Raw genomic sequence first — 23,086 nt, forward strand, 5'->3', positions numbered from 1 at the left:
AGTTAGTATGGCAGAAACTTGGATTAGACCAACACCTCACACCCTATACCAAGATAAGATCAAAATGTATATAGGATCTAGACATAAAAAAACAATATTATAAGCAAACTAGGAGGTCAAGGAATAGTTTACTTGTCATATCTATGAAAAGGGAAGCAGTTTATAACCAAGGAAGAGATGGAGAATATCATTAAAAACAAACTAGATAATTCTGATTACATTAAATTAAAAAGATTTTGCACAGACAAAAACCACTGTAACCAAAATCAAAAGAAATGGAGTAAATTGGGAAACAATTTTCACAACTAGTATTTCTGACAAAGGACTCATTTCTAAAATATACAGAGAACTGAGTCAAATTTTTTCAAAAATAGACAAGCCATTCCCCAATTGACAAATGGTCAAAGGATATGCAAAGGCAATTTACAGATGAGGAAATCAAAGCAATCCATAGTCATATGAAAAATTGCTATAAATCACTAATTATTAGAGAAATGAAAATTAAAGCATCTCTGGCATACTGCCTCACACCTCTCAGACTGGCCAATATGACCAGATAAGACAATGATCAATGTTGGAAGGGATGTGGGAAATCTGGGACACTAATACACTGTTGATGGAGCTGTGAACGCAACCAACCTTCCTGGAGAGCAATTTGGAATTATGCCCAAAAGCAACAAAAGTATGCATATCCTTTGATCCAGCAATACCACTACTATCCCTTGAAGAGATTATGAAAAAGAGTAAAAATATCACTTGTACAAAAATATTCATAGCAGTCCTGTTTGTGGTGGCAAAGAATTGGAAATTGAGAGAATGTCCATCAATTAGGGAATGGCTGAACAAATTGTGATATATATATGTATATATATATCACATACATATATATACATATATATATGTATGTGTGTATATATATATATGTTATAGAATACTATTGTTCTATTAGAAACCAGGAGAGATGGGAATTCAGGGAAGTCTTGAAGGATTTGCATGAACTGATGCTGAGTGAGATGAGCAGAACCAGAAGAACATCGTACACCCTAACGTCAACATGGGAGTGATGATCAACCTTAATGGACTTGCTCATTTCAACAGGACAACTATCAGGCACAATTTTGGGGTATCTGTGATGGAGAATGTCATCTGCATGCTGAGAAAGAATTGTGGAATTTGAACAAAAACCAAAGACCTTTAATTTAAAGAAAATGTCATTATGTAATTTTGCTATATCTCATACTTTATGTTTCTTCCTTAAGGATATGGTTTCTCTCTCATCACATTTGACTTAGATCAGTGTATACCATGGAAACAATGTAACGCCTAACAGACTGCCTTCTGTGGGGGGGGGGGTAAGGGAAGCAAGATTAGGGGAAAAAACTGTAAAATTCAAAGTAAATAAATTTTTTCTAAAATAAAAAAAGAATTACTTAGAATTAGAATGTATGGACAGACTGCCATATGCACCTGGGGGAGAATGCTTACTTCAATGAGATAATATATTATATATGATTTTATAGAATAATAATCTAAAGAAAGTTCATGGTATTCATTTCTTCCATAAACACTTATATTTTAATACCTTAATTATTAATAATGACCTAAAACTGTGATTGATACTATCCTCTACTCTAGCCTACCTAATTCCTGCCATTCTTTCTTTGTATATGGAAGGAGGTCATATCCATATGACTATGGATAGGACAAAGTATCATTTCACATTTTTCATTCACCATGCAACTCGTGAAATACCCTAGTGTCCAATCTAGAGGTTATATATTTTTCTCTTTAGCCAAGTTGGTCTTCAACAAATACAGTCTATCATTAGTATCATTCTCAAAGTTTTTCCAACATGACAGAATAATACAGAAGTTTTTACCTATGAGACATGTTCTTCAAGAACAAGGATTAGTACATACCACAATGAGGTACTGGAGTAGGATTTTTATGGATACTTGCAAACAAAAAACACCCCCCCAAAAAAACTATTAAAACTCAAAGAAAACAATACTAGTGTTAGGATAAATGGTGACTTACTATAAATAATTTTAAAATCAGTCCTAATTATTGACAGTCTTATAAATAACTGGTTAGTCAGAAAGTGTCCTTCCTATATAAGATTCACATGCCACTTTCAAAAATGTTCATGATTTTAAAAACAAGTCAAAGACCCCAAAAACACCATCTTGGGTTTCTATTATTGACATATCATTTAAACATTTGATGAGAAAAAAAAATGAGAATAGATGCTTACTCTTCCATTGCATTGGCCTTTCTTGATCCTGAGAAACATTCTTGGATTTTTCACACTTTCAAACATGCAAACCCCAGGGCTGATTTTATGCACTTTCCAGTGGGATTCTTCAGACTGATTTCCTGCACCATTACAGCTCCCATCAGACTTGAGGGTAAGTGCCTGGCATAGACTGGTGGTGAGCAGAACTACTGCACTGTTGTGGAACACACCCTGTAAAGCAATGGATAGCAGGTTTAAGCATTAAGTAACAGCCTCATTCTTCCTTCTGTTGTCTAGGATACCTGTTCTCTGGCAAAGGTTCTTGATCTAGGCATCTTAGGAAAAAGCAGAATGATCTAGCAACAAAAATGATAAAATCAAAGTTTGAAGACCTGAGTCTCCCCAGACTTCATTTTTCAACTTTACAAGAGTAAAATGAGGAATTTCTAAAATTTCAGGAAAATGTGGGAAAGACTTATATGAGCTGATAGAAAGTAAAGTAAGCAGAAACAAGAGAAAAAAATTCTACACAAGGACTCATAAATGGAAAGAAAAAGAAAAAGAAAACAAAACTGAATAATGGCAAAGATTGACTTCAGAGAAGAACTGAGAACAAATACTCTGTTTTTGTTGCAGCATTAGGAAGCTACAGGTGAGGAATGTTGCATATGTTGGTAAACCTGGTGAGAGTTTTTGTTTTGCTAAACTGTCTTTTTTAATCTCTGGTACAAGAAAAAACTCACTAAGGTGGGTGAGGAGAAAGGGCTAGATTTGGAAAGAAGTATGATGTACTCTATCACTAAAATAAAAAAATGGAAGAAAATAAATTAACCAATGATTATTACCAAAAATAAAACATCTTAAATAAATGTCCTTCAATTGGGGAATGGCTTAGCAAATTGTGGTATATGTATGTCATGGAACACTATTGTCCTATGAGAAACCAGGAGGGACGGGAATTCAGGGAAGCCTGGAGGGATTTGCATGAACTGATGCTGAGCGAGATGAGCAGAACCAGAAAAACACTGTACATCCTAACAGCAACATGGGGGGTGATGTTCAACCTTGAAGGACTCACTCATTCCATCAGTGCAATAATCAGGGACAATTTTGGGCTGTCTGCAATGGAGAATGCCATCTGTATCCAGATAAAGAACCATGGAATTTGAACAAAGTTCAAGGACTATTCCCTTTAATTTAGGGGGAAAAAACAGATATATTGTCTGATCTTGTTATCTCTTAGACTTTTTTGTCTCTTCCTTAAGGATATGATTTCTCTCTCATCACACTCAATTTGGATCAATGTACAACATGGAAACAAAGTAAAGACTGACAGATTGCTTTCCTTGGGGGGGGGGGGGAAGTAAGATGGGGGAAAATTTGTAAAACTCAAAATAAATAAAATCTTTAATAAATAAAAAAAAATCTTCAGAGTAGAAATGAGGCTGCTAGACTAGATCTCTAAGATTCCACCCAGATCTAAATCTGCAATTTTATCTGACAAGGACTTACGCAAAAAGATTTGTTGTTCCCAATCAGAGGAAGGGTGATGCTTTTAACTCAATCATCTTTAATAAATTTTCTCACCTGTCAAGAACTTTACAAGAGGAAAGATTCATCTCACTGGAATGAAAGGAAAGGCAGGTTGGAAAGTAGCAGGTTGGGTTGCACTAAAGGGAGTCTACAGAGAGGCTCTGAGTCCCAGGCTATTCCACCATCAAGGCCACATCCCCAGACAAGTTAGCAGCCCTGCATGCAAGCCACCTTCTAGCATAGACCACCAGCAATCTCACAACCATTGCTGACCCTGCTGATAGGGCCAGTCAGTAGAAAGACTCACTCACAAGACCAACCAGCAGAAAAGCCCTGCTTCCATAACAATCTAGTAAGAAGATCTTGCCCCTGGGGCAGATCAGTAGCAAGACTTCACACCCTGGAAAAGTCAGCAAGAAGCCCCAGCAGGGAGGTTGTCCTATCCTGTGAAAACCAGAAGCCAGGTACTGAAACCCAGTGAACACCAGCAATAAAGCCTTGAGCCCCAGCTCAAGAAGATGAGTTAGTATAGGAGCAAAGCCTAATTCTCAAATAAAAAGTTCAATTCTTAAAACAGGCCAAAAAAAGGTTACAATGGTGATAGGGAAGATCAAGGCACAAATAGAAGACAACAGTGTCAAAATGGTTACATGTGAAGTCTAAGAAAAATATAATTTAGCTAATGCTATTTTTAAGGAATTATTTTCTTTGGTTAAATCTGGAATAGGAAAATAACTCCTTAAGAACTAAGAAGATAACTCCTTAAAAGAAAATAACTCCTTGAAAATAGAATTAGCCAAATAGAAAAGGAGATACAAAAGTTCCTTCTAAATTAGAATTGGGCAAGTGGAAGCTAATAACTCCATGAGACATTAAGTTACAATAAAACAAAGTCAAAAGGAAAAAAAAAAAGAATGAAATGTGAAATTTCTCACTGGGAAAAAAAAAAGAACTGACCTGGAAAACAGATTCAGGAGAGATACATTTTAAAATTATTAGACTACCAAAAACCATGATTAAAAAAATAAAAAACTTAGATAGTATTTTTCAAGAAATTATCAAGGAAACCTACCCTGATATCAGAGAACCAAAAGGCAAAATAGAAATTGAAAGAATCGACCAATCTCCATCTGAAGAGATCTTAAAATAAAAACTCCCAAGAACATTATATTTAACTGACAACCAGTTGGGAATGTAGAAAATTCACATGTCACAAGGAAGGAAACTTTCTTGAGATTTTTTGCTGGTTTTTTTTGAGGGAAAGATGACAAATTTGCTTCCAAAACAAATATTCTACTGCTTTATTCACCACCAATTCAAAGAATCACAAAATTTTAGAGCTCAATGAGGCCTTAGAGATTATTAAATTTAGTTCCTACATTCTACATATGAAGAAGCTGGTTAAATAATTTGTAGGAATTTCAGTCAGTCTACTAGCAATTAGCAAGCACATATTATGTACCAGGAACTAGAAAAGAAATAGAGGCATTGTGCAAAAACCTGAAATTTCATTGATCATCCAGTGAAACTTCATTTTACAAATAAGCTGAGACTGAAAGACATGAAGTGACTTGCCCAAGGTCACATGGGTAATAAAGTTCTATGTACTTGCCACTGAACCATGTTCCTGAAAGTTTATATATAATAAATGTATTTATATACATACATATATGATATATATATATGTATATATATGTGCGTATAAATTAGTTTATATATAATATAAACATTATTAGGAGTTTCCGGAATTTTAATCCCCTTTCTATTCTGCCACATCTACCTTTCTAAAAGGACATCCTAATGTACTGCAAACATTTTTCATAGCTCTATATTTAAACACTTGTCAATTTTCAGGATAGTATCATCTTTAAAAAATGCATAGATCTTGAATATATTTTTAAGCCCTCTTTTTATGCTTAAGCTCAAAAAAGATTTAAAAAGGGAAAAGCATGCATCTAAAATTTGTTCTTCACCAAGTATACGCAATATGAAAAACTTTAAAGGTTATAATTCAGTTAAAAATATGGAACCTATAAATTTGATAAGTTTTCTAATTCTGATTCTTCCATCTTTCCATAATGTACCCCATTTTAATTCTATCAATAGTTCCACCTTTCAACTTCTATTATATAAGATACTACTTTGATCACAATTCAATTATGTGATAACCTGTTAGCCCTGTTATCCTCAGCCAATGAATAAAAAACAGCAGAATTTTCTGAATAAAATCCATACATTGGATAGCATTTTTCCTTAAATACTAGAAGTTTATGCAAAATATTATGGCAGGAGACATGAGCACCACCTAGTGGGAAACTCTCTGACTTCTGCAAAATGATTTTCATTACTAAAGGCTTTCTTAAAATCAAGAGAAATAAACTATTGTTACCATTTCTTCAGAGAACTTTCCTTCATCTTACCTTAGCATATATCACAAATTCTTTTGAGAGACCAGCATAACTATCTGTTGATTCATCAGCTACTTTGCCTTGACAATTGAAAGCAACTGTGTGACCAGGGACCATGACTGATTCTAAAATAGTGCAGCGATTGGGTAAATAGAGCACTCGAAGCTCACAGGGAACTCCAATGTTGGCCTAGAGTAGAAAACTTCACATTAATAAAATGAAATAAATTATAGAACTAAAATCTATGTGGTGGTCTGTAACACAAAACCTGAATCTAAGACACACACACACACACACACACACACACACACACACACACACACACACATATGTTTGTATATATATAAAACTTTATAGTTCAAAAGTAATATAAAAGCATTGGTGTTGTCCGTGTTATGGAACCATCCTCAATCATAACACTCTTCAGCAGACCTGATATCCGTGCATGCAAGTCAGACACAAAGTGGCATATCATATGCTACTTCTAAAACTTGATTGAGTAACATTAAATAATGGGAGGAATTCCCCTTATTATGCTGAATTACAGTACCTAAAACAATTTTAAAGTCACTTAGCCAAAGCTTATTTTTATAGGCAGACATAGATATATATGAAACTTACATTGCTATGAATTCTATAAAGGCTAGATAATTCTATAATACTCTGAAATGCCTTATACAGCAGAAAGAATATTGGCTCTGACATCAAAAGAACCGAGTTCAGATCTTGTCCCTGATACTCCTTGTGTAACTGTAGATAAATCATTTAAATATACTGGCTCTCCATATCCATATTCATTTAAATCTTAATTTATTTCAATTAATTGGTCCTTAAGTTACATCTGTTGAATAAATTATTCATTTTTCCATTCAAAACCTTTAATTTAGTGAGAAAGAAATAATAACTCCAAGGTGAGATATGCACAGATGAATAAAAAATTAAATCAGAAAGTTTTATTACATTATTTAGTGAAAACAATCATTTCTATGTATTTTTTTAAAAATGAAAAGTATTAGTATCCTCTGGCAATAAAAAATAGCAACATACCATTCCAGTGGCCATTCCTGAGATATTATCAAGACCAAGAGAAAGATTTCTTGTTTGATGACTTTGGAAAATGCATATGTCTCCTCTTTTGACAATAACATCAAAAAGACCTTTAAAAAACATTTTAAATGTTGATATTTTTTCTGGATGAAGTGGTTTTAAAATTTTTAGACTAAATTTAAAGAATTTCAGAAAATAAAGAACATGTCCATGTATAAAGGAGAACAGAGAAGATGATTAAATAAGAAAATCTATTTTTAAAAAATAAAAAGAACATTATATAGAAATATATTTAAATTTTAAATACATTTGATTGATATCTTTTATTTTTACATAGCTGAAATTTTCCCCATTACCCTTGCTCCCAAAGTCATTCCTTATAATAAATAAATTTTTAAACAAAATTCATAGAAAAAAAACTTGGAAAATTCAGTCAATATATCAAAAAAGTCTAAATACATGTAGTATTCCTCCCCCATTTATTTCCCTACCCTCTGCAAAGTAGTAGGGTTGGGGTATCTTTTCACATCTCTTCTTTGGAATAACTCTTAAATTTAGAAATTTGCAACTTTTTTTTTGCTGTTTGGCTTTTTCCTTCTACATTGTTGCAATCATTGTGAATATCAGTACATCATATTCAAAATTGCCCTGGCTATCTGTTTTCTTCTGAATTTCCTTCAGTTCTCTTCTATGTATTTAAAAATGTTTCATTGACAATATTTTCTGTTCTTTTCCCTTTTTTGGCAATCTTATCACTAACTGCCTCAGTTTCACCAAATCCCCCTTCTAAATTAAAGAAAAATGCAAAAAATTCACACATTTCATAGATAGATATAGAGATACATATAGATGAACCATTACCTTTTAAGAAGACCTTTTTTATTTTGAAACAATATATTGCAAGTTTGTTTTTTTCACACTATTAAATGCTGTTGAATTCTCAGATTAAACATTCTTCATTACCTGACATACCCATCAGGTTTGAATTACAAATTATATAGAGTATCTGTGGAAAATTTTTAATTCAGTTTACATCCCACTGTACTTCAGTATGTTCCTGAGCTAATTTTCTGACAATATTAGAACATGCAAATGAATTTTAATGAGAGCAAATTAAAAAAAATAAACAACACATACCATATTCTAAACACAAATTGAAATAACTTGGGGATTAACAACTGGTTTCAATTTTACACACCAATGCTCCCTTCCAACTATATTTGGCCATTATTCAGAACTGACAAATTGCTACAAGATTCATTTTTCTTAGGAACAGAGAGAGAGCAATGACTACCATTTTTTTTTAATAAAAGCAATTCAAAGGTTGAGGAGTGGATTTAGGAAAAGCAATTTTTTGCTCTACCAGCCCTTCAACTATAAAAGTCTTCCAAAACTCCTCAAATGACTTCCGCAGTAAGGGTCTCCAGAAATAAATAATTTCTTTCCTTCAACTACCAACATAGTCTACTTCAGGTCCTTTTCATGTTAAATATATATATATATATATATATATATATATATATATATATATATATGTATATGTATATATATGTATGTATATATATATGCATATATATGCATATGTGTGTATAGAGATGATATAGATATCATATAGATATAGATATATATTAGATATAGAGAGAGATGGAGATGATAGAGATAGAGATAGAGACAGAGACAGAGACAGAGTCAGAGACAGAGACAGAGACAGAGAGAGAGAGAGAGAGAGATAGAGATAGAGAGAGATGGAGATGATGGAGATGGAGATGGAGATGGAGATGGAGATAGAGATAGACAGAGAGAGAGAGAGAGACAGAGAGAGACAGAGAGAGAGAGAGAGAGAGAGAGAGAGAGAGAGAGAGAGAGAGAGATGAAATGAACTTGGTAGTTGTTATAAGTATCTAGAAATTTAAGCCCCACCCAAACGCTCATTTTTTTGATTTAGTATTGAACATACAATTGCCTAAGGTCTCCAATGATTGTTTGCATTCAAAGTGAAAGGTAAACAAATGTGAAATTACTTGTCCAGAAAATGAACTTCATTACTTAAGTTACAGGTCTTATACAAAAAAATTTAAATAGTAGTCCAAAACTGGTGAGAATTTCACACTATTTATTTATTTAAATGAATCTTCCTTTCCAAAGATGAAAGACTTTTTACATAAACTAAACACCACTTCTCACTGCAAGGGTTCTGCTTAATTAAACTCTAATTTATTTTTATCTTTCTAATAAAATGTTTCTTAATGGCTAAGAATTAAAGATCTTCATAAAATGAAAACCATATTGATGATATTCCTGGGGGGACAGAGTAGAATGAGAAAAGATCTGACAAGCAGGGATTTTGATTTCTCATTCTGATCCTGACATGAACTTTTTGTCTGACCTTGGGCAAATCATTTAGTGTTTCTCTCCCCATGCCCTCATCTGTGAAATCAGGGCAAGAATTCTCAGAAGACTATTGTTCTGAACGATTTCCTAATTGTGTGGACTAATGAATTAATGATGGAAGATATATTTGAAAAACAGAGAAGGGTTACTAAAAATGTACTAAGAATAATTACCATTTCATATATTGTATTCTATTTTAATCTAATGAATTCGCATAAATATAAAAAACAAAGATGTCCTTAAATATCATGGTCTTAATCAGTAAAATTATAAAAATACAATTGTATCAATTTTTGAATTAAATTAATCCAGACATTTTCATTGGCTAGCCACCCCTTCTGTCCATTCCCAAAATTCCCTCCCCCCTCTTCTCCATCTTTTGGCTTCCCCAAATTATTTCACATCCCAGCTAAAATCATATATTCTTCAAGAAGTCTTCTGATTCTCCTTAATTATAGTGCCTTCTTTCTGCTGATTATTTCCAATCTATCCTAATTGTAGAGTTTGCATGTACATAGTTTGTTTTTTGCATTTTGTCTCTCCTATTAAACTATGAGATCCTTGAGAGTAAAAAGAGCCTTCTGCCTTCCTTTGTGTTCCCAGTGCTTAGCAAAATACCTAGCACATAATAGGAGCTTAATAAGTGTTTATTGACTCACTTACTTGATTTAAAAGTCAATAAAAGATCTATATTATTCTTGATTTGATGCTGTCAAAAATATCAAATCTGATTCAAATTTCTTTCATTATAACTACTTGTGAATATAAATAAAATTTGTTAGGAGAGTCATAACACACTAGGGAATAGCCTACAGTCTGTTCTTTCTGAATTGTGATGTGAAGTAATATGAAATATATGAAATCAACATCTAATTATTTAGTCAATGTGAAGAGACTCTAATCATGTTACTTGCTAAAAACTCCAATCATGACACTTACTACTAACTCTAATCATGTACCTTACTATAAACTCTATTCATGCTACTTACTAGACATTCCCATCATGATACTGCAAACTCTTCTCAAGTGACTTTGTACAAACTCTAATCATTTTGCTTATCACAAACCCCAATCTGGATGCTTCTGGAGTAGAGGAAATATTCTAGAGCCAATGTGTGTCCCCCATGTACCCATGCATCTTTTCATTGTCTTTTGGATCACCTACAACAATGGTTCCATGGAGGTTGTGGCAACACAAGATGTACGAACATACAACATCATTGAAAGAAAACTATGCTACAGATATGTTTTTGTTTTTTTTTTTCATTTTAACCAAGGATCAAGTCAAAATCATTAAACCTCTGTTTAGTTGCTCAAATTCAATCTAATCAACTAATTCTCTTACTCCTGTTCAATTCTGGAACTAACTCAATGTCTAATTACATTATGTCTAAAATCTAATGTGCTGAAATAATACTTAAATGAACTGGCCAATAAAGTAAATGTCTGAACAACTGACTTTTTACAAAAACTGAATTTTTCTTTATGGGTTCTTCAGAATGTTAGAGAATAATGAACTCTATCCTGAAGGTCTTCTTCACCTAGATATCTAGGATCCTATGAATTACAATTGTCAATGTGCTATATAAGGAAATTAAAATGAAAATTTAGACAAAATAATGAAAAAAAAGCAGCTGGAACAGATCAAGTACACATCAAAGAAATCATTTCAATCTTTTTTAAGAAATCCTTGAGGAGGTCCTGTAATGTCCTGGACTTTGACATAATAGGCTTAACATTGTTCACAAACAGGAGCATCCTCATCATGGATGTTATTTAGGAACTTCCTTTCCTGTAGACAGGGCATCCATAATAGTAGAAATGAACAAATACCTCTGAAGAGCACATACATACATCTACTGGATACTTGACCTTAATAAGATAGTTATTGACCAAAGGGTTGGTTTTTCTATAGTTGTATTTATTATCACATTCTCTATGATCTTCCCATAGGCATGAAAAACTCCTGGAGAGGTAGCCTAATAGAAAAAACACTAGATGTAGATACAGAAAATATAGATTCACATCCTGCCTCTGTGTTACACTGGACAAATCACTTAACTTCTGTGAAGATCAGTTTCTTTATTTTTAAAATGAGATATGGGGGAGAGAAAGGGATAAAAGGCAGGATATGAACAAGATGGCTTATGATATCCCTTACAACTCTCAATCTTAGAAGTTTATTGAAGGATAGCCCTTAATATAAAAGGTATGCTAATAATTGTTAAATAGCTGACTCCTCCCACACAAACACACGCACACATATACACACGCACACACATACATACATACAATATATAATTATCAGTATATATCACACATATCAGTATTTTTCTATGTTATATAAGGGCAGTTAGTTGGTACAGTGGATAGAGCACTGGCCTTAAAGTCAGGAGGACAAGTGTTTGAATCCAACCTCAGGTACTTACTAGTTGTGTGACTTTGGAAAAGTCACTTAACCCTGATTACTTTGAATCTAGGACGAGTTGTTCTGATTCATATTTGAGCAACTTAATGTCATATTCTTCAAGAATGAAGAACAAATATCACATGTTATATATATAAAAGATACATTTTATTTATTATATTTATATGTATTTTATGACTTTTTCATGAGTTCAAGTCTGGCCTCAGACACTTTATAGATATGTAACTCTATGCAAGTTAATTTAGCCTATTTACCTCCATTCCACATCTATAAAATGGACTGGAGAAGGAAATGACAAACCACTCTAGTCTCCTTACCAAATGGGGTCATGAAAAGTCAAATATTACTGAAACAAATCAATAATAACATACACATATACTTTGTGAACAACACATTTTTAATTTAAACTGCATTATCAACATTTTCTCCATCATGATCTTATATCTAGAAATCAACAAAGCAATAAATTAAGTTTTCATCTGTAGCATTTGCTGATTTCCAAAGTCTAAATGCTTACATTGAAAATCTAACAATTGACTCACAATTGTACAAACTGTCTCTAGTACATACAGTACTTAAGACTATATCTTGTTCTGGTGAATCAACCACCTTTGTGTAATTTTTTTAAAGTATTTAATTTTGTCTATTCAGTTAATTATGTGAATATGAAGATGCAATCTGCTCTAGGAAATTATTTCAAAAATTTTACCTGGTTATCCTCCGTCTCATAAAGAGCAGCTGTGGATCAGACTCAGAAAGATTTTACATGAATTTCCTTATCTTTGTAGGAAAAAAAACTATGAACCAATACTTATTTAGTATTCTCCCAAGAAAAAATTCTACACATTAATAACAACATTGTGATGACGATGATTATGATAATGATAATGATGATAATGTTTGTCCTTTGTAATCAAAGAAGACCATGACATCAGGGAGGTGATGACATAACAAGCACATGAGTTGGATTTCAGTGAGGGAATGCCGTGCTAAGTCACCAACCTTACTTTCTCCTCCAGAGTCATCTGGATACAGCAGCCAGATATGAACCAGGATGACTGGAAATGGCCTGGATGTGAAGCAATCAGGGTTAAGTGACTTGCCCAAAGTCACACAATTAGTTAAGTGTCCAATATCTGAGGCCAAATTCAAACTCAGATCCTCCTGACTCCAAGACTGGTGTTCTATGCACTGCAGGACCTAGCTGCTGATCAACTTTGATAAATGAAGCTCCTCCAGCAGTTAGTAATCAAGGACAATCTTGAGAGCTCTATTATGGAAAATGCTATCCATATCCAGAGAAAAAGCTATGGAGTCTGAATGCTGAGCAAAGCATTCTATGTTCACATTTTAAAACTTCTTTTGTTTTTTTTCTTTCTTTCTCATGGTTTTTTCTCCCTTAGTTCTAATTACTCTATCACCACATGACTAATATAGAACTATATAATAAACACAATTGTACATGTACAATTTTTACCAAATTTTTCATCATCTTCGGTACAGGGGAAGGAATTAAGACTGGTAGGAAAATATGGAACTCTTAAACTTGAAAATGGATGAATGTTGAAAACTGTCTTTGTATGTAATTGGAAAAATTAAATTAAATTTTTCAGAACATTAGTGTTTTCAATCATCTTTTAAGGAGTAATTAGATTACCTGTGACTGATTCTCCTTTTTTTTCCCCTTCCTAGAGATGCTTTGTAAAAATGATCATTTCCTGCAATGCTTTCTAGATTTGAATTGCCTCCAGAATAGATGTCTTTGGTGGGCATTTATTTTACTCTAGCTGCTAATCCTCACTTTAACTTTTAAGTAGCATTTCAAATTTGCCTTGAAGCACACTAGCAACTGAGCTTCACAGGATCAGAGATTAGTCAGTCAAAAGTGAGTCACCAAGAATCTATTAAATGCTTCCTCTGTGCCAGGTACATTAGCAGGGACTGAGGATAGATTTAAAGTACAAAACACAGTCCTTGAACTCAAGGAAGCAAATTATATTGGGGAGGGATGAGATAGGCATGGGTCTTGAAAAGGACCATGACATCAGGGAGGTGGTACCATGACATAAAAGTGAATTGGATTTAAGTGAGGGAGGACTGTACAAAGTCACCAGTCTCAGTTTCTCCTCTGGAGTCATTTGGGTCCAATGGTTAGATATGGAACAGAATGACTACAGATGGCCCTAGATGCAATCAGAGACCTTGGTCTTTTTAAGATCTCAATGATTAAGATTAGTTAAGAAAAACAATGAGAGGGGCGGCTAGGTGGCGCATTGGATAAAGCACCAGCCCTGGAGTCAGGGGTACCTGGGTTCAAATCTGGTCTCAGACACATAATAATTACCTAGCCATGTGGCCTTGGGCAAGCCACTTAACCCCATTGCCTTGCAAAAAAAAAAAAACCTAAAAAGAAAAACAATGAGGCAAAGAATGGTCTCTTTTATCTAGACAAAAAAAAAATTTCAATCTGGGAGCATAAGACACCCATTGTTTCTGGACAAAACCAGAAAATGATGTTATTTACATTCACTCAGTCCATCAGGACATAAACTGGGACCAAGGGGGACCTGGGACCAAAGTTGGCTAAAATAAAAACTTGGTAAATGGAAGTGATCTCAGGGAAGACACTAAAGGAGGGGGGCAGCATATGGAAGGGGTTTGGGGTGAAGAAGAAGAAAAGGTCTCTATTTGAGAACTGCATCTTGAAGGAAACTAGGATACAGAGAATAGGAGAAAACATATTCTAGGCATGGGCTTGGGGGTAGGACATGGCAGAGTCAATAAAAAGTCATAGTATTAGGAGATGGAATGCCTTGTGTGAGAGAAAACAAGGTAGCCAAGATTGATGGGCTATATATTATGTGAAAAAGAGTAAACTGCAGGAAAATTGGAAAAGTCAAATAGACTGAAACAGAACATTTTACATTTCATCCTGGAAGTAACATTCACTGAAGTTTTTTGAGTGGAGGACAAAGGAAGATAAGCTACACTAAGTGTCACACCTACACTTCTGGAAAATCCCTTTAGCAGCTTAATAAGAGGATGGATTGTAGTGGAGACCTTTGAAGTAAGGAGACCCTCTAGACCAGAAGACTACTTACAACAGTCTAGGTATGAGGTAATGAGGGCTTGGACTGGAAATGGAGAAAAAGGGACACATATGAGAAGTCTTGAAGGTAGAAAGGATAAGACAAAAACAGATTGGGTATTTGAGATGGTACCCTCAACAATGATAATGAAGTTTAGAAGACATGAAAATTTTGGGGAAAATACACCTATTTCTAGATTTTTATATGTTGAATTTGAAGTATCTATGAAATATTTAGTTAAAGATATACAAAATGAGTCATGATGAGAGACTGGAACTCCTAGAAATGAGTTTGAATATATAAAACTGGAAATCATTTGCATAAAGATGATAATTGAATTGATGGGAAAAAATAAAGACATCAACAAACAAGACATTATAAAGGAAAAAGCAAACAGAGCAAGGACCTAGGAAAGACTAAGCATATATGAAGAAGGATTTATCCTGTCAAGGAGAAAGCCCATTCCTTCATGTGAGTAGAGAAAGGTAGAAGAGTTCTGAGTGACATGAATCCTTCAGTGAATGGCCTACATTTTATTAGATGAGAAGCTAAGGGGAGGGGGAGAGAATTTTAAAAATCGCCTATTCCCCATCCCTCATTTGACAGATAATAATTTGACAAAGAGGATGTGACTAGTCCATGGTCACATAAAATAGCAGAATCTAGAATGGAATCAAGATCCTCTGACACTAAATACAGCATTGTCTGAAAAGTAACAGTTCTTTGTCACTGGTAAAGAAAAAAAAAATTGTTGGAGAAATATGGACTTATTTGTTCCACCATTCATCTACTGTCTTTTAATATTATCAACATTCTCTGGTACTGAAAGAACAGATGGATAAGATTTCTAAACCCCTGTCAGTGATATTTGAATGGTCGAGAGTTACCACAAAACTAGAGAAGAACAAACATCTCAATTCCAAAAATGGGGGGGGGAGAAATAAAATATTATAGCTAGTGAATTTGATTCAAATCCTGACAAAATTGTCAAATGGATCATAAAGAGATGATTGATAGGGCCTCCTAAAAGGTAAAGTGACTATGAAGAGCATGTTATATGCTTATTAGCTGACTTTTTCAAAAATAAATCATTTCAGACTATCCTCATTCCCTCTTCTAACAAGATTATTAGATTGGCCAAATAGAGAAATACTGTGGATAGAGTTTATCTAAATTTTAGCAAAATTTTTGATATCTTCTCATGGAGAAGATAGAAAAATACTGAATAAGTAATAATACAATTAAATGAAATCAAAGCTAATTAGATGACTGTAGTCCAAGAGTTAATAATGCCTTGAAAATGAGGTTGGAGGTCTCCAATGTAGCTTTCGAGAAATTTTTGTCTAACACATTGTGTTGTTTACTATTTTTTAAATTAGTGCTTGGATAAAGGCTTTGATGGAGATGCTGGACAATAAAGTCAGGATCCAAAAAGACATTTTAAAACAGGATAATGTGATAAATATATTAAAATAAAATGTGTGGGACTAAGTATAAACTTTTATATTCAGCAATAAAACAAACAAGCAAAAACTTTTCAAGTACCAGGTAGGAGTAAATATGTTTAGATAATTTTTCTGAAAAAGAAGGCAAACTCAGTAGAAGTTAGCTAATGATATCTACTATACTAAGAAAAGTAAAACTTCTAAAAATAGGCAAGTGATAGTTCTCCAGTCATTTTCCCTATCAGATCTCAATGGAAGCATTTTGATTTGCTCTTTTAGCCATGTTTTAAGGAAGAATGGTGAAGAACCTGAATTGCACATCATATTTAGACAGGTAGAAGAAAGTTAGCATATATAACCTGGAGAAGAGAAGAAATTTGACTTATTCTATTTATTCCTAGAGGGAAGAACCATTTCAAAGAGTCCAACTGAAGTTTAAAATCTAGAAGAAACATCCTAACAGAGCTGGCCAAAAGTTAAGTAGACAGTCTCAAGAGTGCTTCCCCCTTTGTTGGAGGCATTCAAGTAGAGAATGATTTAACTTTGTCAGATACATTATAGTGTTGACTCCTTTCATGGAAGAATTATACTAGGTTACTGCTGGTAACTGAATGACTGAATTAGATCACATGTACTTTTTTCACAGCCTCTGCCCCCTTCTCTGTTCTTTGCTGTTCTACAATATAATTTGGTTCCTAATTTTCCATACCCCTCTTCCTTCAAAAAATGAATCTATAAAGACTTCTAGCCAAGATGATTTCATGAACAGACAGTATGCCACTCAGCTTCCCTATTTGTACTCTAGCAAAAAAATGAAGTTCTTATTAGACAAAATAATGAGCAAAAAATCATAAGAGCCTCAAAATTTCACAAATAGAAGCCCATTAAGAACAAAAGTATCTTTTAACAAATCCAATATTAAAATTGTGTAACTTACCAATGCAACCAGAAATAGGTCAGGGAAAATCATAAACCTATAAGACTCTGCATCTAGAAGAAGAAATAACAGAAAACCGCAAAGTAGAGACCTTGAAAGACTTGGGAAGTGGAACTGAACAATAGCTCTATGGTGGCTAGATGTTGCAGTGGAAGAGTGCTGGCTCTGGAGTCAGGAGTACCTGAGTTCAAATCTGGCCTCAGACACTTAATAACGGCCTAGCTGGGTGACCTTGGGCAAGTCACTTAACCCCATTGCCTTGCCAAAAAAAAATGAACAATAGCTCTATCATTGTTAGAGCTGAGACAAAGATAGGGAGGAAAAAAGAATCTTTTTTTCATGCACATAAGACCCAGGTGTGGTAGACCATGCCTGTAATCCTTTTTTTTTAATTTTTGCAAAGCAATGGGGTTAAGTGACTTGCTCAAGGTCACACAGCTAGGTGTCTGAGGCCGGATTTGAATTCAGGTCCTCCTGACTCTATCCACTGCACCACCTAGCTGCCCCCAAATCCTTGCTCCTGAGGAAGGCTGAAGGTGGTGGATTACTTAAATTCTGGAGTTCTGAGTCATAGTAAGACAAAAGATGATTGGATAGCAATAATAAGTACAGAATTAATATGGTGAATCTCCTACTTGTTCCCCCAACAATAGGCTTCCAGGGTTTCTATCAGGAGTGGCAAATTGGTTCAAGTAAGAAAAATGGAACAGATTAAAGCTTTCCTAACAATCACCATTAGGATCTGTATCTGTCCAGTGAGTGACTGCTACAATTTAAATTCGGACAAGATGAGGGAAAGTCTCAAAAAATGCATGGTAAATCTGGAAGAAATTCAGGAGAAAACAGAAAACGAAAGTTTTGAACATAATACATATAATTTTACATATTTTTTATAAAACAAGTAGTGAGGAGAAGAGGGAGAGCCAAGATGGCATACCAAAGGCAGGGTCTTACCTGAGCTTTTCCAAATTTCCTGCCAAATTACTTAAAAATAATGCCTCAAAAAAAGATGATGTGAAAAAATTGTTCTAACCCAAGTCAAATGAGAATGTTGACAAAGAAATGTCTGTCATTCAGGTGAAAGAGGAACACAGTCCAGTTCAAACCACTCCAGCAAACCAGTAGCAGACCTTGAGAACAAGTGAATCAGCAGTGGTGGATTCTGGCATTCTCAGCCCATAGATAATAAAAATGTAAAGAAGTCAAAAGGATATTACAGAGAACCCTTTTCTGATACTGGGCATAGGATTCTGTGGCTTTGCCCATAATCTATTTCCAATAGAAACTTCAGGATGAAGAAGAGTACTAGCTCACAAAAGCATGAAGATATAGGGAGGCATGAATCCTGGTCACAATTCTGGGATGGAAAAGAGCCAAATATCAAAGCACATACCAGGAGAGGGGTGACCAGAGTTTTTCAATCATACCTCCTTGAAAGTACTGAAAACTTACAGAAACCTAAAACTGACTCTGAGAACAATAGAACCAAAATAACTTGAGGTTTGGGACATCCTGGAAGTAGAGCTCAATTTTAATATAAAGGTAAAAATCAAGAAATAGATAAGGAAAATGAGCAAACAAGATAAAAAGTCGTTACTGTGGTAATAGGGAAAAATCAAAACACAAACTCAGAAGACAACAAAGTCAAAACATCCACATCCAAAACCTCAAAGGAAAAATGTAAATTGGTCTAAACCCCACACCCCAAATCAAAAAAAGGAAATTACTGAATGAGCTCCAAAAGGATTTTAAAAATCAAATAAGAGATGTAAAGGAAAAATTGGAGGAAGTAAGAGTTATGTAAGAAAATGATAACTAAATGTCAACAGCTTAGTAAAGGAGGAACAAAAAGAATATAAAATTCAAAAATAGAATAGGTTAAATGATAAAAGAGTCATAAAAATTCAATGAAAAGAAAAATTTCTTAAAAAGCAGAATTGGCCAAATGGAAAAGAAGTTACAAAAGCTCACTGAATAAAATAATTCCTTAAAAATTAGAAATGAGCAAGTAGAAGCTAATTACTATATGAGACATCAATAAACAGTAAAACAAATTCAAAAGAATAAAAAATATAATTTAAGAATTATTGGAGTAATTGAAAGCCATGATAAAAAAAAAAGCTTAGACATCACATTACAAGAAATTCTCAAGGAAAATTGCCCTGATATCCTAAAAACGAGAGGGTAAAATAGAAATTGAAAGAATGTGCCAATAGTAACCTCCTGAAAGACATCTCAAGATGAAAACTCCTAGAAATATTATAGTCAATTTCTTCAGGTCAAGGAAAAAATATTGCAAGTACCCAAGGAAAAAAATAAATATCTTGGAACCACAGGTTAGCAGTATCTACATTAGAGGACTGGAGGGCTTAGGATATGATATACCAAAAGTCAAAGGAGATGAGATTATAATCAGTAAAACTGAGTATAATCCTTCAGGGGTTAAAATAACTATTTAATGAGAGAATTTTTAAGGATTCCTGCTGAAAAGACAAGAGTTGAATAGATTCTACTTTTAAATATGACTCAAGAAAAACATAAAAAGGTAAACAGGAAAGAAAAATCATAAAAGATTCAATAAACTATTTCTATTCCTAATTGGGAAGATGATATTTTTAACTCTTAAGAATTTTATCATTATTGGGATATTAAGAATTTTATCCTTATTGGGATATTTAGAATATACAAAGCCAAAAGACATGAGTGTAAGTAAAATATGATGGGATGATAACCAAAAAATATATAAGAACATTAAGGGATGAGAAAGAGGGATGAATTGAGAGAAGGGAGAAAGGAGACATAGAATGGAATAAATAAAAGAAAATGAACTTTTACAGATGGGGGATGGCAGAGAATGCTTGGACATTATTCTCATTGGAATTAGTTGAAAGAGAATAATACATATATTCAGTTGCATATAGAAACTGATCTTAACCTACAAAGCAGTAACAGAAGAAAGAGAAGAATGGGAGATGCTGATTAAAAGAGAGTAGATTGAGGGAGATGGTGGTCAGAAGCAAAACACTTGAGGAAGGACAGGGTAAAGGAGAAAGATGGAGGAAAATACATAATAAGTAATCCTTTGTGAAACAATTTTTCCACAGATTTCTCAGATAAATGTTTCATTTCTCAAATATATAGTGAAGTGAGTCAGATTTATAAGAATACAAATCATTTCCCAACTGATATATAATCAAATTGGCAATTTTCTGACAAACTAAACAAAGCTACCCATAGGGCATATAAAAATGCTCTAAATCACTATTGAATAGAGAATTAAATATTAAAGCAACTCTGAGGTACCAACTCACATAGCAGAAAATGAAAATGGCAAATGATGGAGGGAATGTGGGAAAATAGAGACACAAACACTATTGAGTTGTAAACTCATCTAATCATTCTGAAAAACAATTTGGAACTTTGCTGGATTGGTTATAAAACCAAGCATACCTTTTGACCCATTAATACTACTATTAGGTCTGTATCCCAAAGACATTTTTAAAAAAAGAAAAGAAAAAGGACACATGCATGCATGCATGCATACATGTATGTATTCATATATGTGTGCATGTACAATTCATATATATTTAAATGTGTGTATATATATATTTATATATAAAATTTGGAAATTCAGAGGATGCCCCCAATTGAGGAATGGCTGAATAAGTTCTGGAACATGATTATGATACTATTATACTATAAGAAATGACAAGCAGGATACTTTTAGAAAAACTGGAAACCTTATATGAACTGAAGCAAAGTGAAGTGAGAAGAACTAAGAGAACATTGTACACAATTATACAATGGAACACCTGTAACTGACTTAGCTATTCTCAGCATTGCAATGATCCAAGGCATATTTAAAGGACTTGTGATAATTTTAAAAAATGCTATCCATCTTCAGAAAAAGAACTGATGGAGTTTAAATGTATATCAAAACATACTTTTTTTTTCATTTTCTCTATTGGGGGGAGGTGTTACTCTGTTTTCTTTCTAAATGATATGAAAATGTATTTTGCAAGATCGTTCATGTATAACCTATATCAAATTGCATGCCTTCTTCAAGGAGGTGGCAGGGAAAAGAAGGAAGAGAATTTGGAGTTCAAAAATTATTTTAAAACGTTAAAAATTGGGGTGGTTAGGTTGCACAATGGTTAGAGCACCGACCCTGGAGTCAGGAGTACCTGAGTTTAAATCTGGCCTCAGACACTTAATAATTACCTAGCTGTGTGGTCTTGGGCAAGTCACTTAACCCCATTGCCTTGGGTTTTTTTAATATTTTAAAATGTTAAAAATTGGCTTAACACATAATTGGAAAAAAATTTATTAAAAAAGCAAATAGTATGACATGAAGATAGATGGTTTCACATAGCATCTTTATTTTGTATTCTATTTTAATGTATAAAAACTTTTTGATTGGTATTTCAGTTCAGACTTTTAAAATTCTTTTAAAATGTTGGTCTGTAAACTAATATTATTCTTGGCTACCATCTCTCTCCAATTAGCAAAGAGATGTGGTTTTCAATTCTCCATCTTGTGGTGGGTTTGTTTTTTACACTTTAAACTTTTACATGAAATTTTCAAGATCAAGATCAATATTTGCCATTTTTCTATTTACTATTGTTTTTCCTCTAATTGCTTATTTGAATAGTTCAGGTTTAAGTTCCAACAGTTGTTCATAATATATTCTCATTTGTACCATTTCATCTGATATAATATTGATTCTGATCTGTCTTCTAATTAATGGTTTTTCTGCAAACAAATCTTTGGTTCTGATATTAATTATCATTTGGTTCTTGTTTGTCAGAGTCCAGTTTTCTAATCTGTTCTGGAAGAAAATATTCTTAGGGAACATGAAAGTGAATGAGCATTTATTTATTCAGTATTTATTAAATGCCAAGCACTTTGACAAATATTTTACAAATAGCATCTCACTTGATTTTCACCATAACTCTATGGATAGGTACTGTTATAATCCCCATTTTACAGTTATGAAAATTGAGGCAAATGGCTTGCCTGGGGACTCACAGCTAGGAGAAATCTGAGGCTGAATTTTAATTTAGGATTTTCTGACTCCAGGTCCAATGCTGTATTCACAATTATTAAGTATTTATTATGTACCAAGAACTGAATTAAGTGATAGGGATATTTTGTTATTGTTTAGTTGTTGCAGTCATATTTGAATCTTTGTTACCCCATTTGAGGTTTTCTTGGCAAAGAAAAGTGGTTTGCCATTTTTTTTCCTCCAGTTCATTTCACAGATGAGGAGACTGAAGCAAGCAGGGTTAAGTCTGGCTGCCCCACAAGATGCAAATACAAAAAGCAAAGATGGTCCCTGCCCTTCCTTGTCATCTCTATGGAATGTCTTCTCTACTCAGGGCATCATCTCCAATTATAGTCTGCTGGAGTCTTGGACTCCACTCTTGCAACTACCATGAACTCTATTTGGTAAACTTTCAACTATATCCAAGTCTCCACCTCAATTTCAGGCTGACTCCAAGCCAATTCCTATTCCACATCCTTTTCCATTCCCTCATTAGCGTTTAAGCCCCCATACAGCAAGCACTCATTT

General features: G+C 33.7%; 1 protein-coding gene across 5 annotated transcripts in view; it reads right to left on the reverse strand.

The window, feature by feature from the left end:
• Positions 1 to 23,086, reverse strand: part of LOC141497715 (lipoxygenase homology domain-containing protein 1-like) — a 710,463-nt gene that overhangs the window by 543,273 nt on the left and 144,104 nt on the right. For all 5 annotated transcript variants that reach the window (XM_074200482.1, XM_074200484.1, XM_074200481.1 and 2 more), the window contains 3 exons: positions 7,225 to 7,334; positions 6,190 to 6,366; positions 2,255 to 2,467 (listed from right to left, as the gene is read on the reverse strand). In XM_074200482.1, the coding sequence (XP_074056583.1) occupies positions 2,255 to 2,467; positions 6,190 to 6,366; positions 7,225 to 7,334 (500 nt within the window). The remainder of the gene's footprint in view (positions 1 to 2,254; positions 2,468 to 6,189; positions 6,367 to 7,224; positions 7,335 to 23,086) is intronic.

The sequence above is a fragment of the Macrotis lagotis genome, chromosome X, assembly GCF_037893015.1.
Source record: "Macrotis lagotis isolate mMagLag1 chromosome X, bilby.v1.9.chrom.fasta, whole genome shotgun sequence".
In the NCBI taxonomy this organism is placed as follows: domain Eukaryota; kingdom Metazoa; phylum Chordata; class Mammalia; order Peramelemorphia; family Peramelidae; genus Macrotis; species Macrotis lagotis.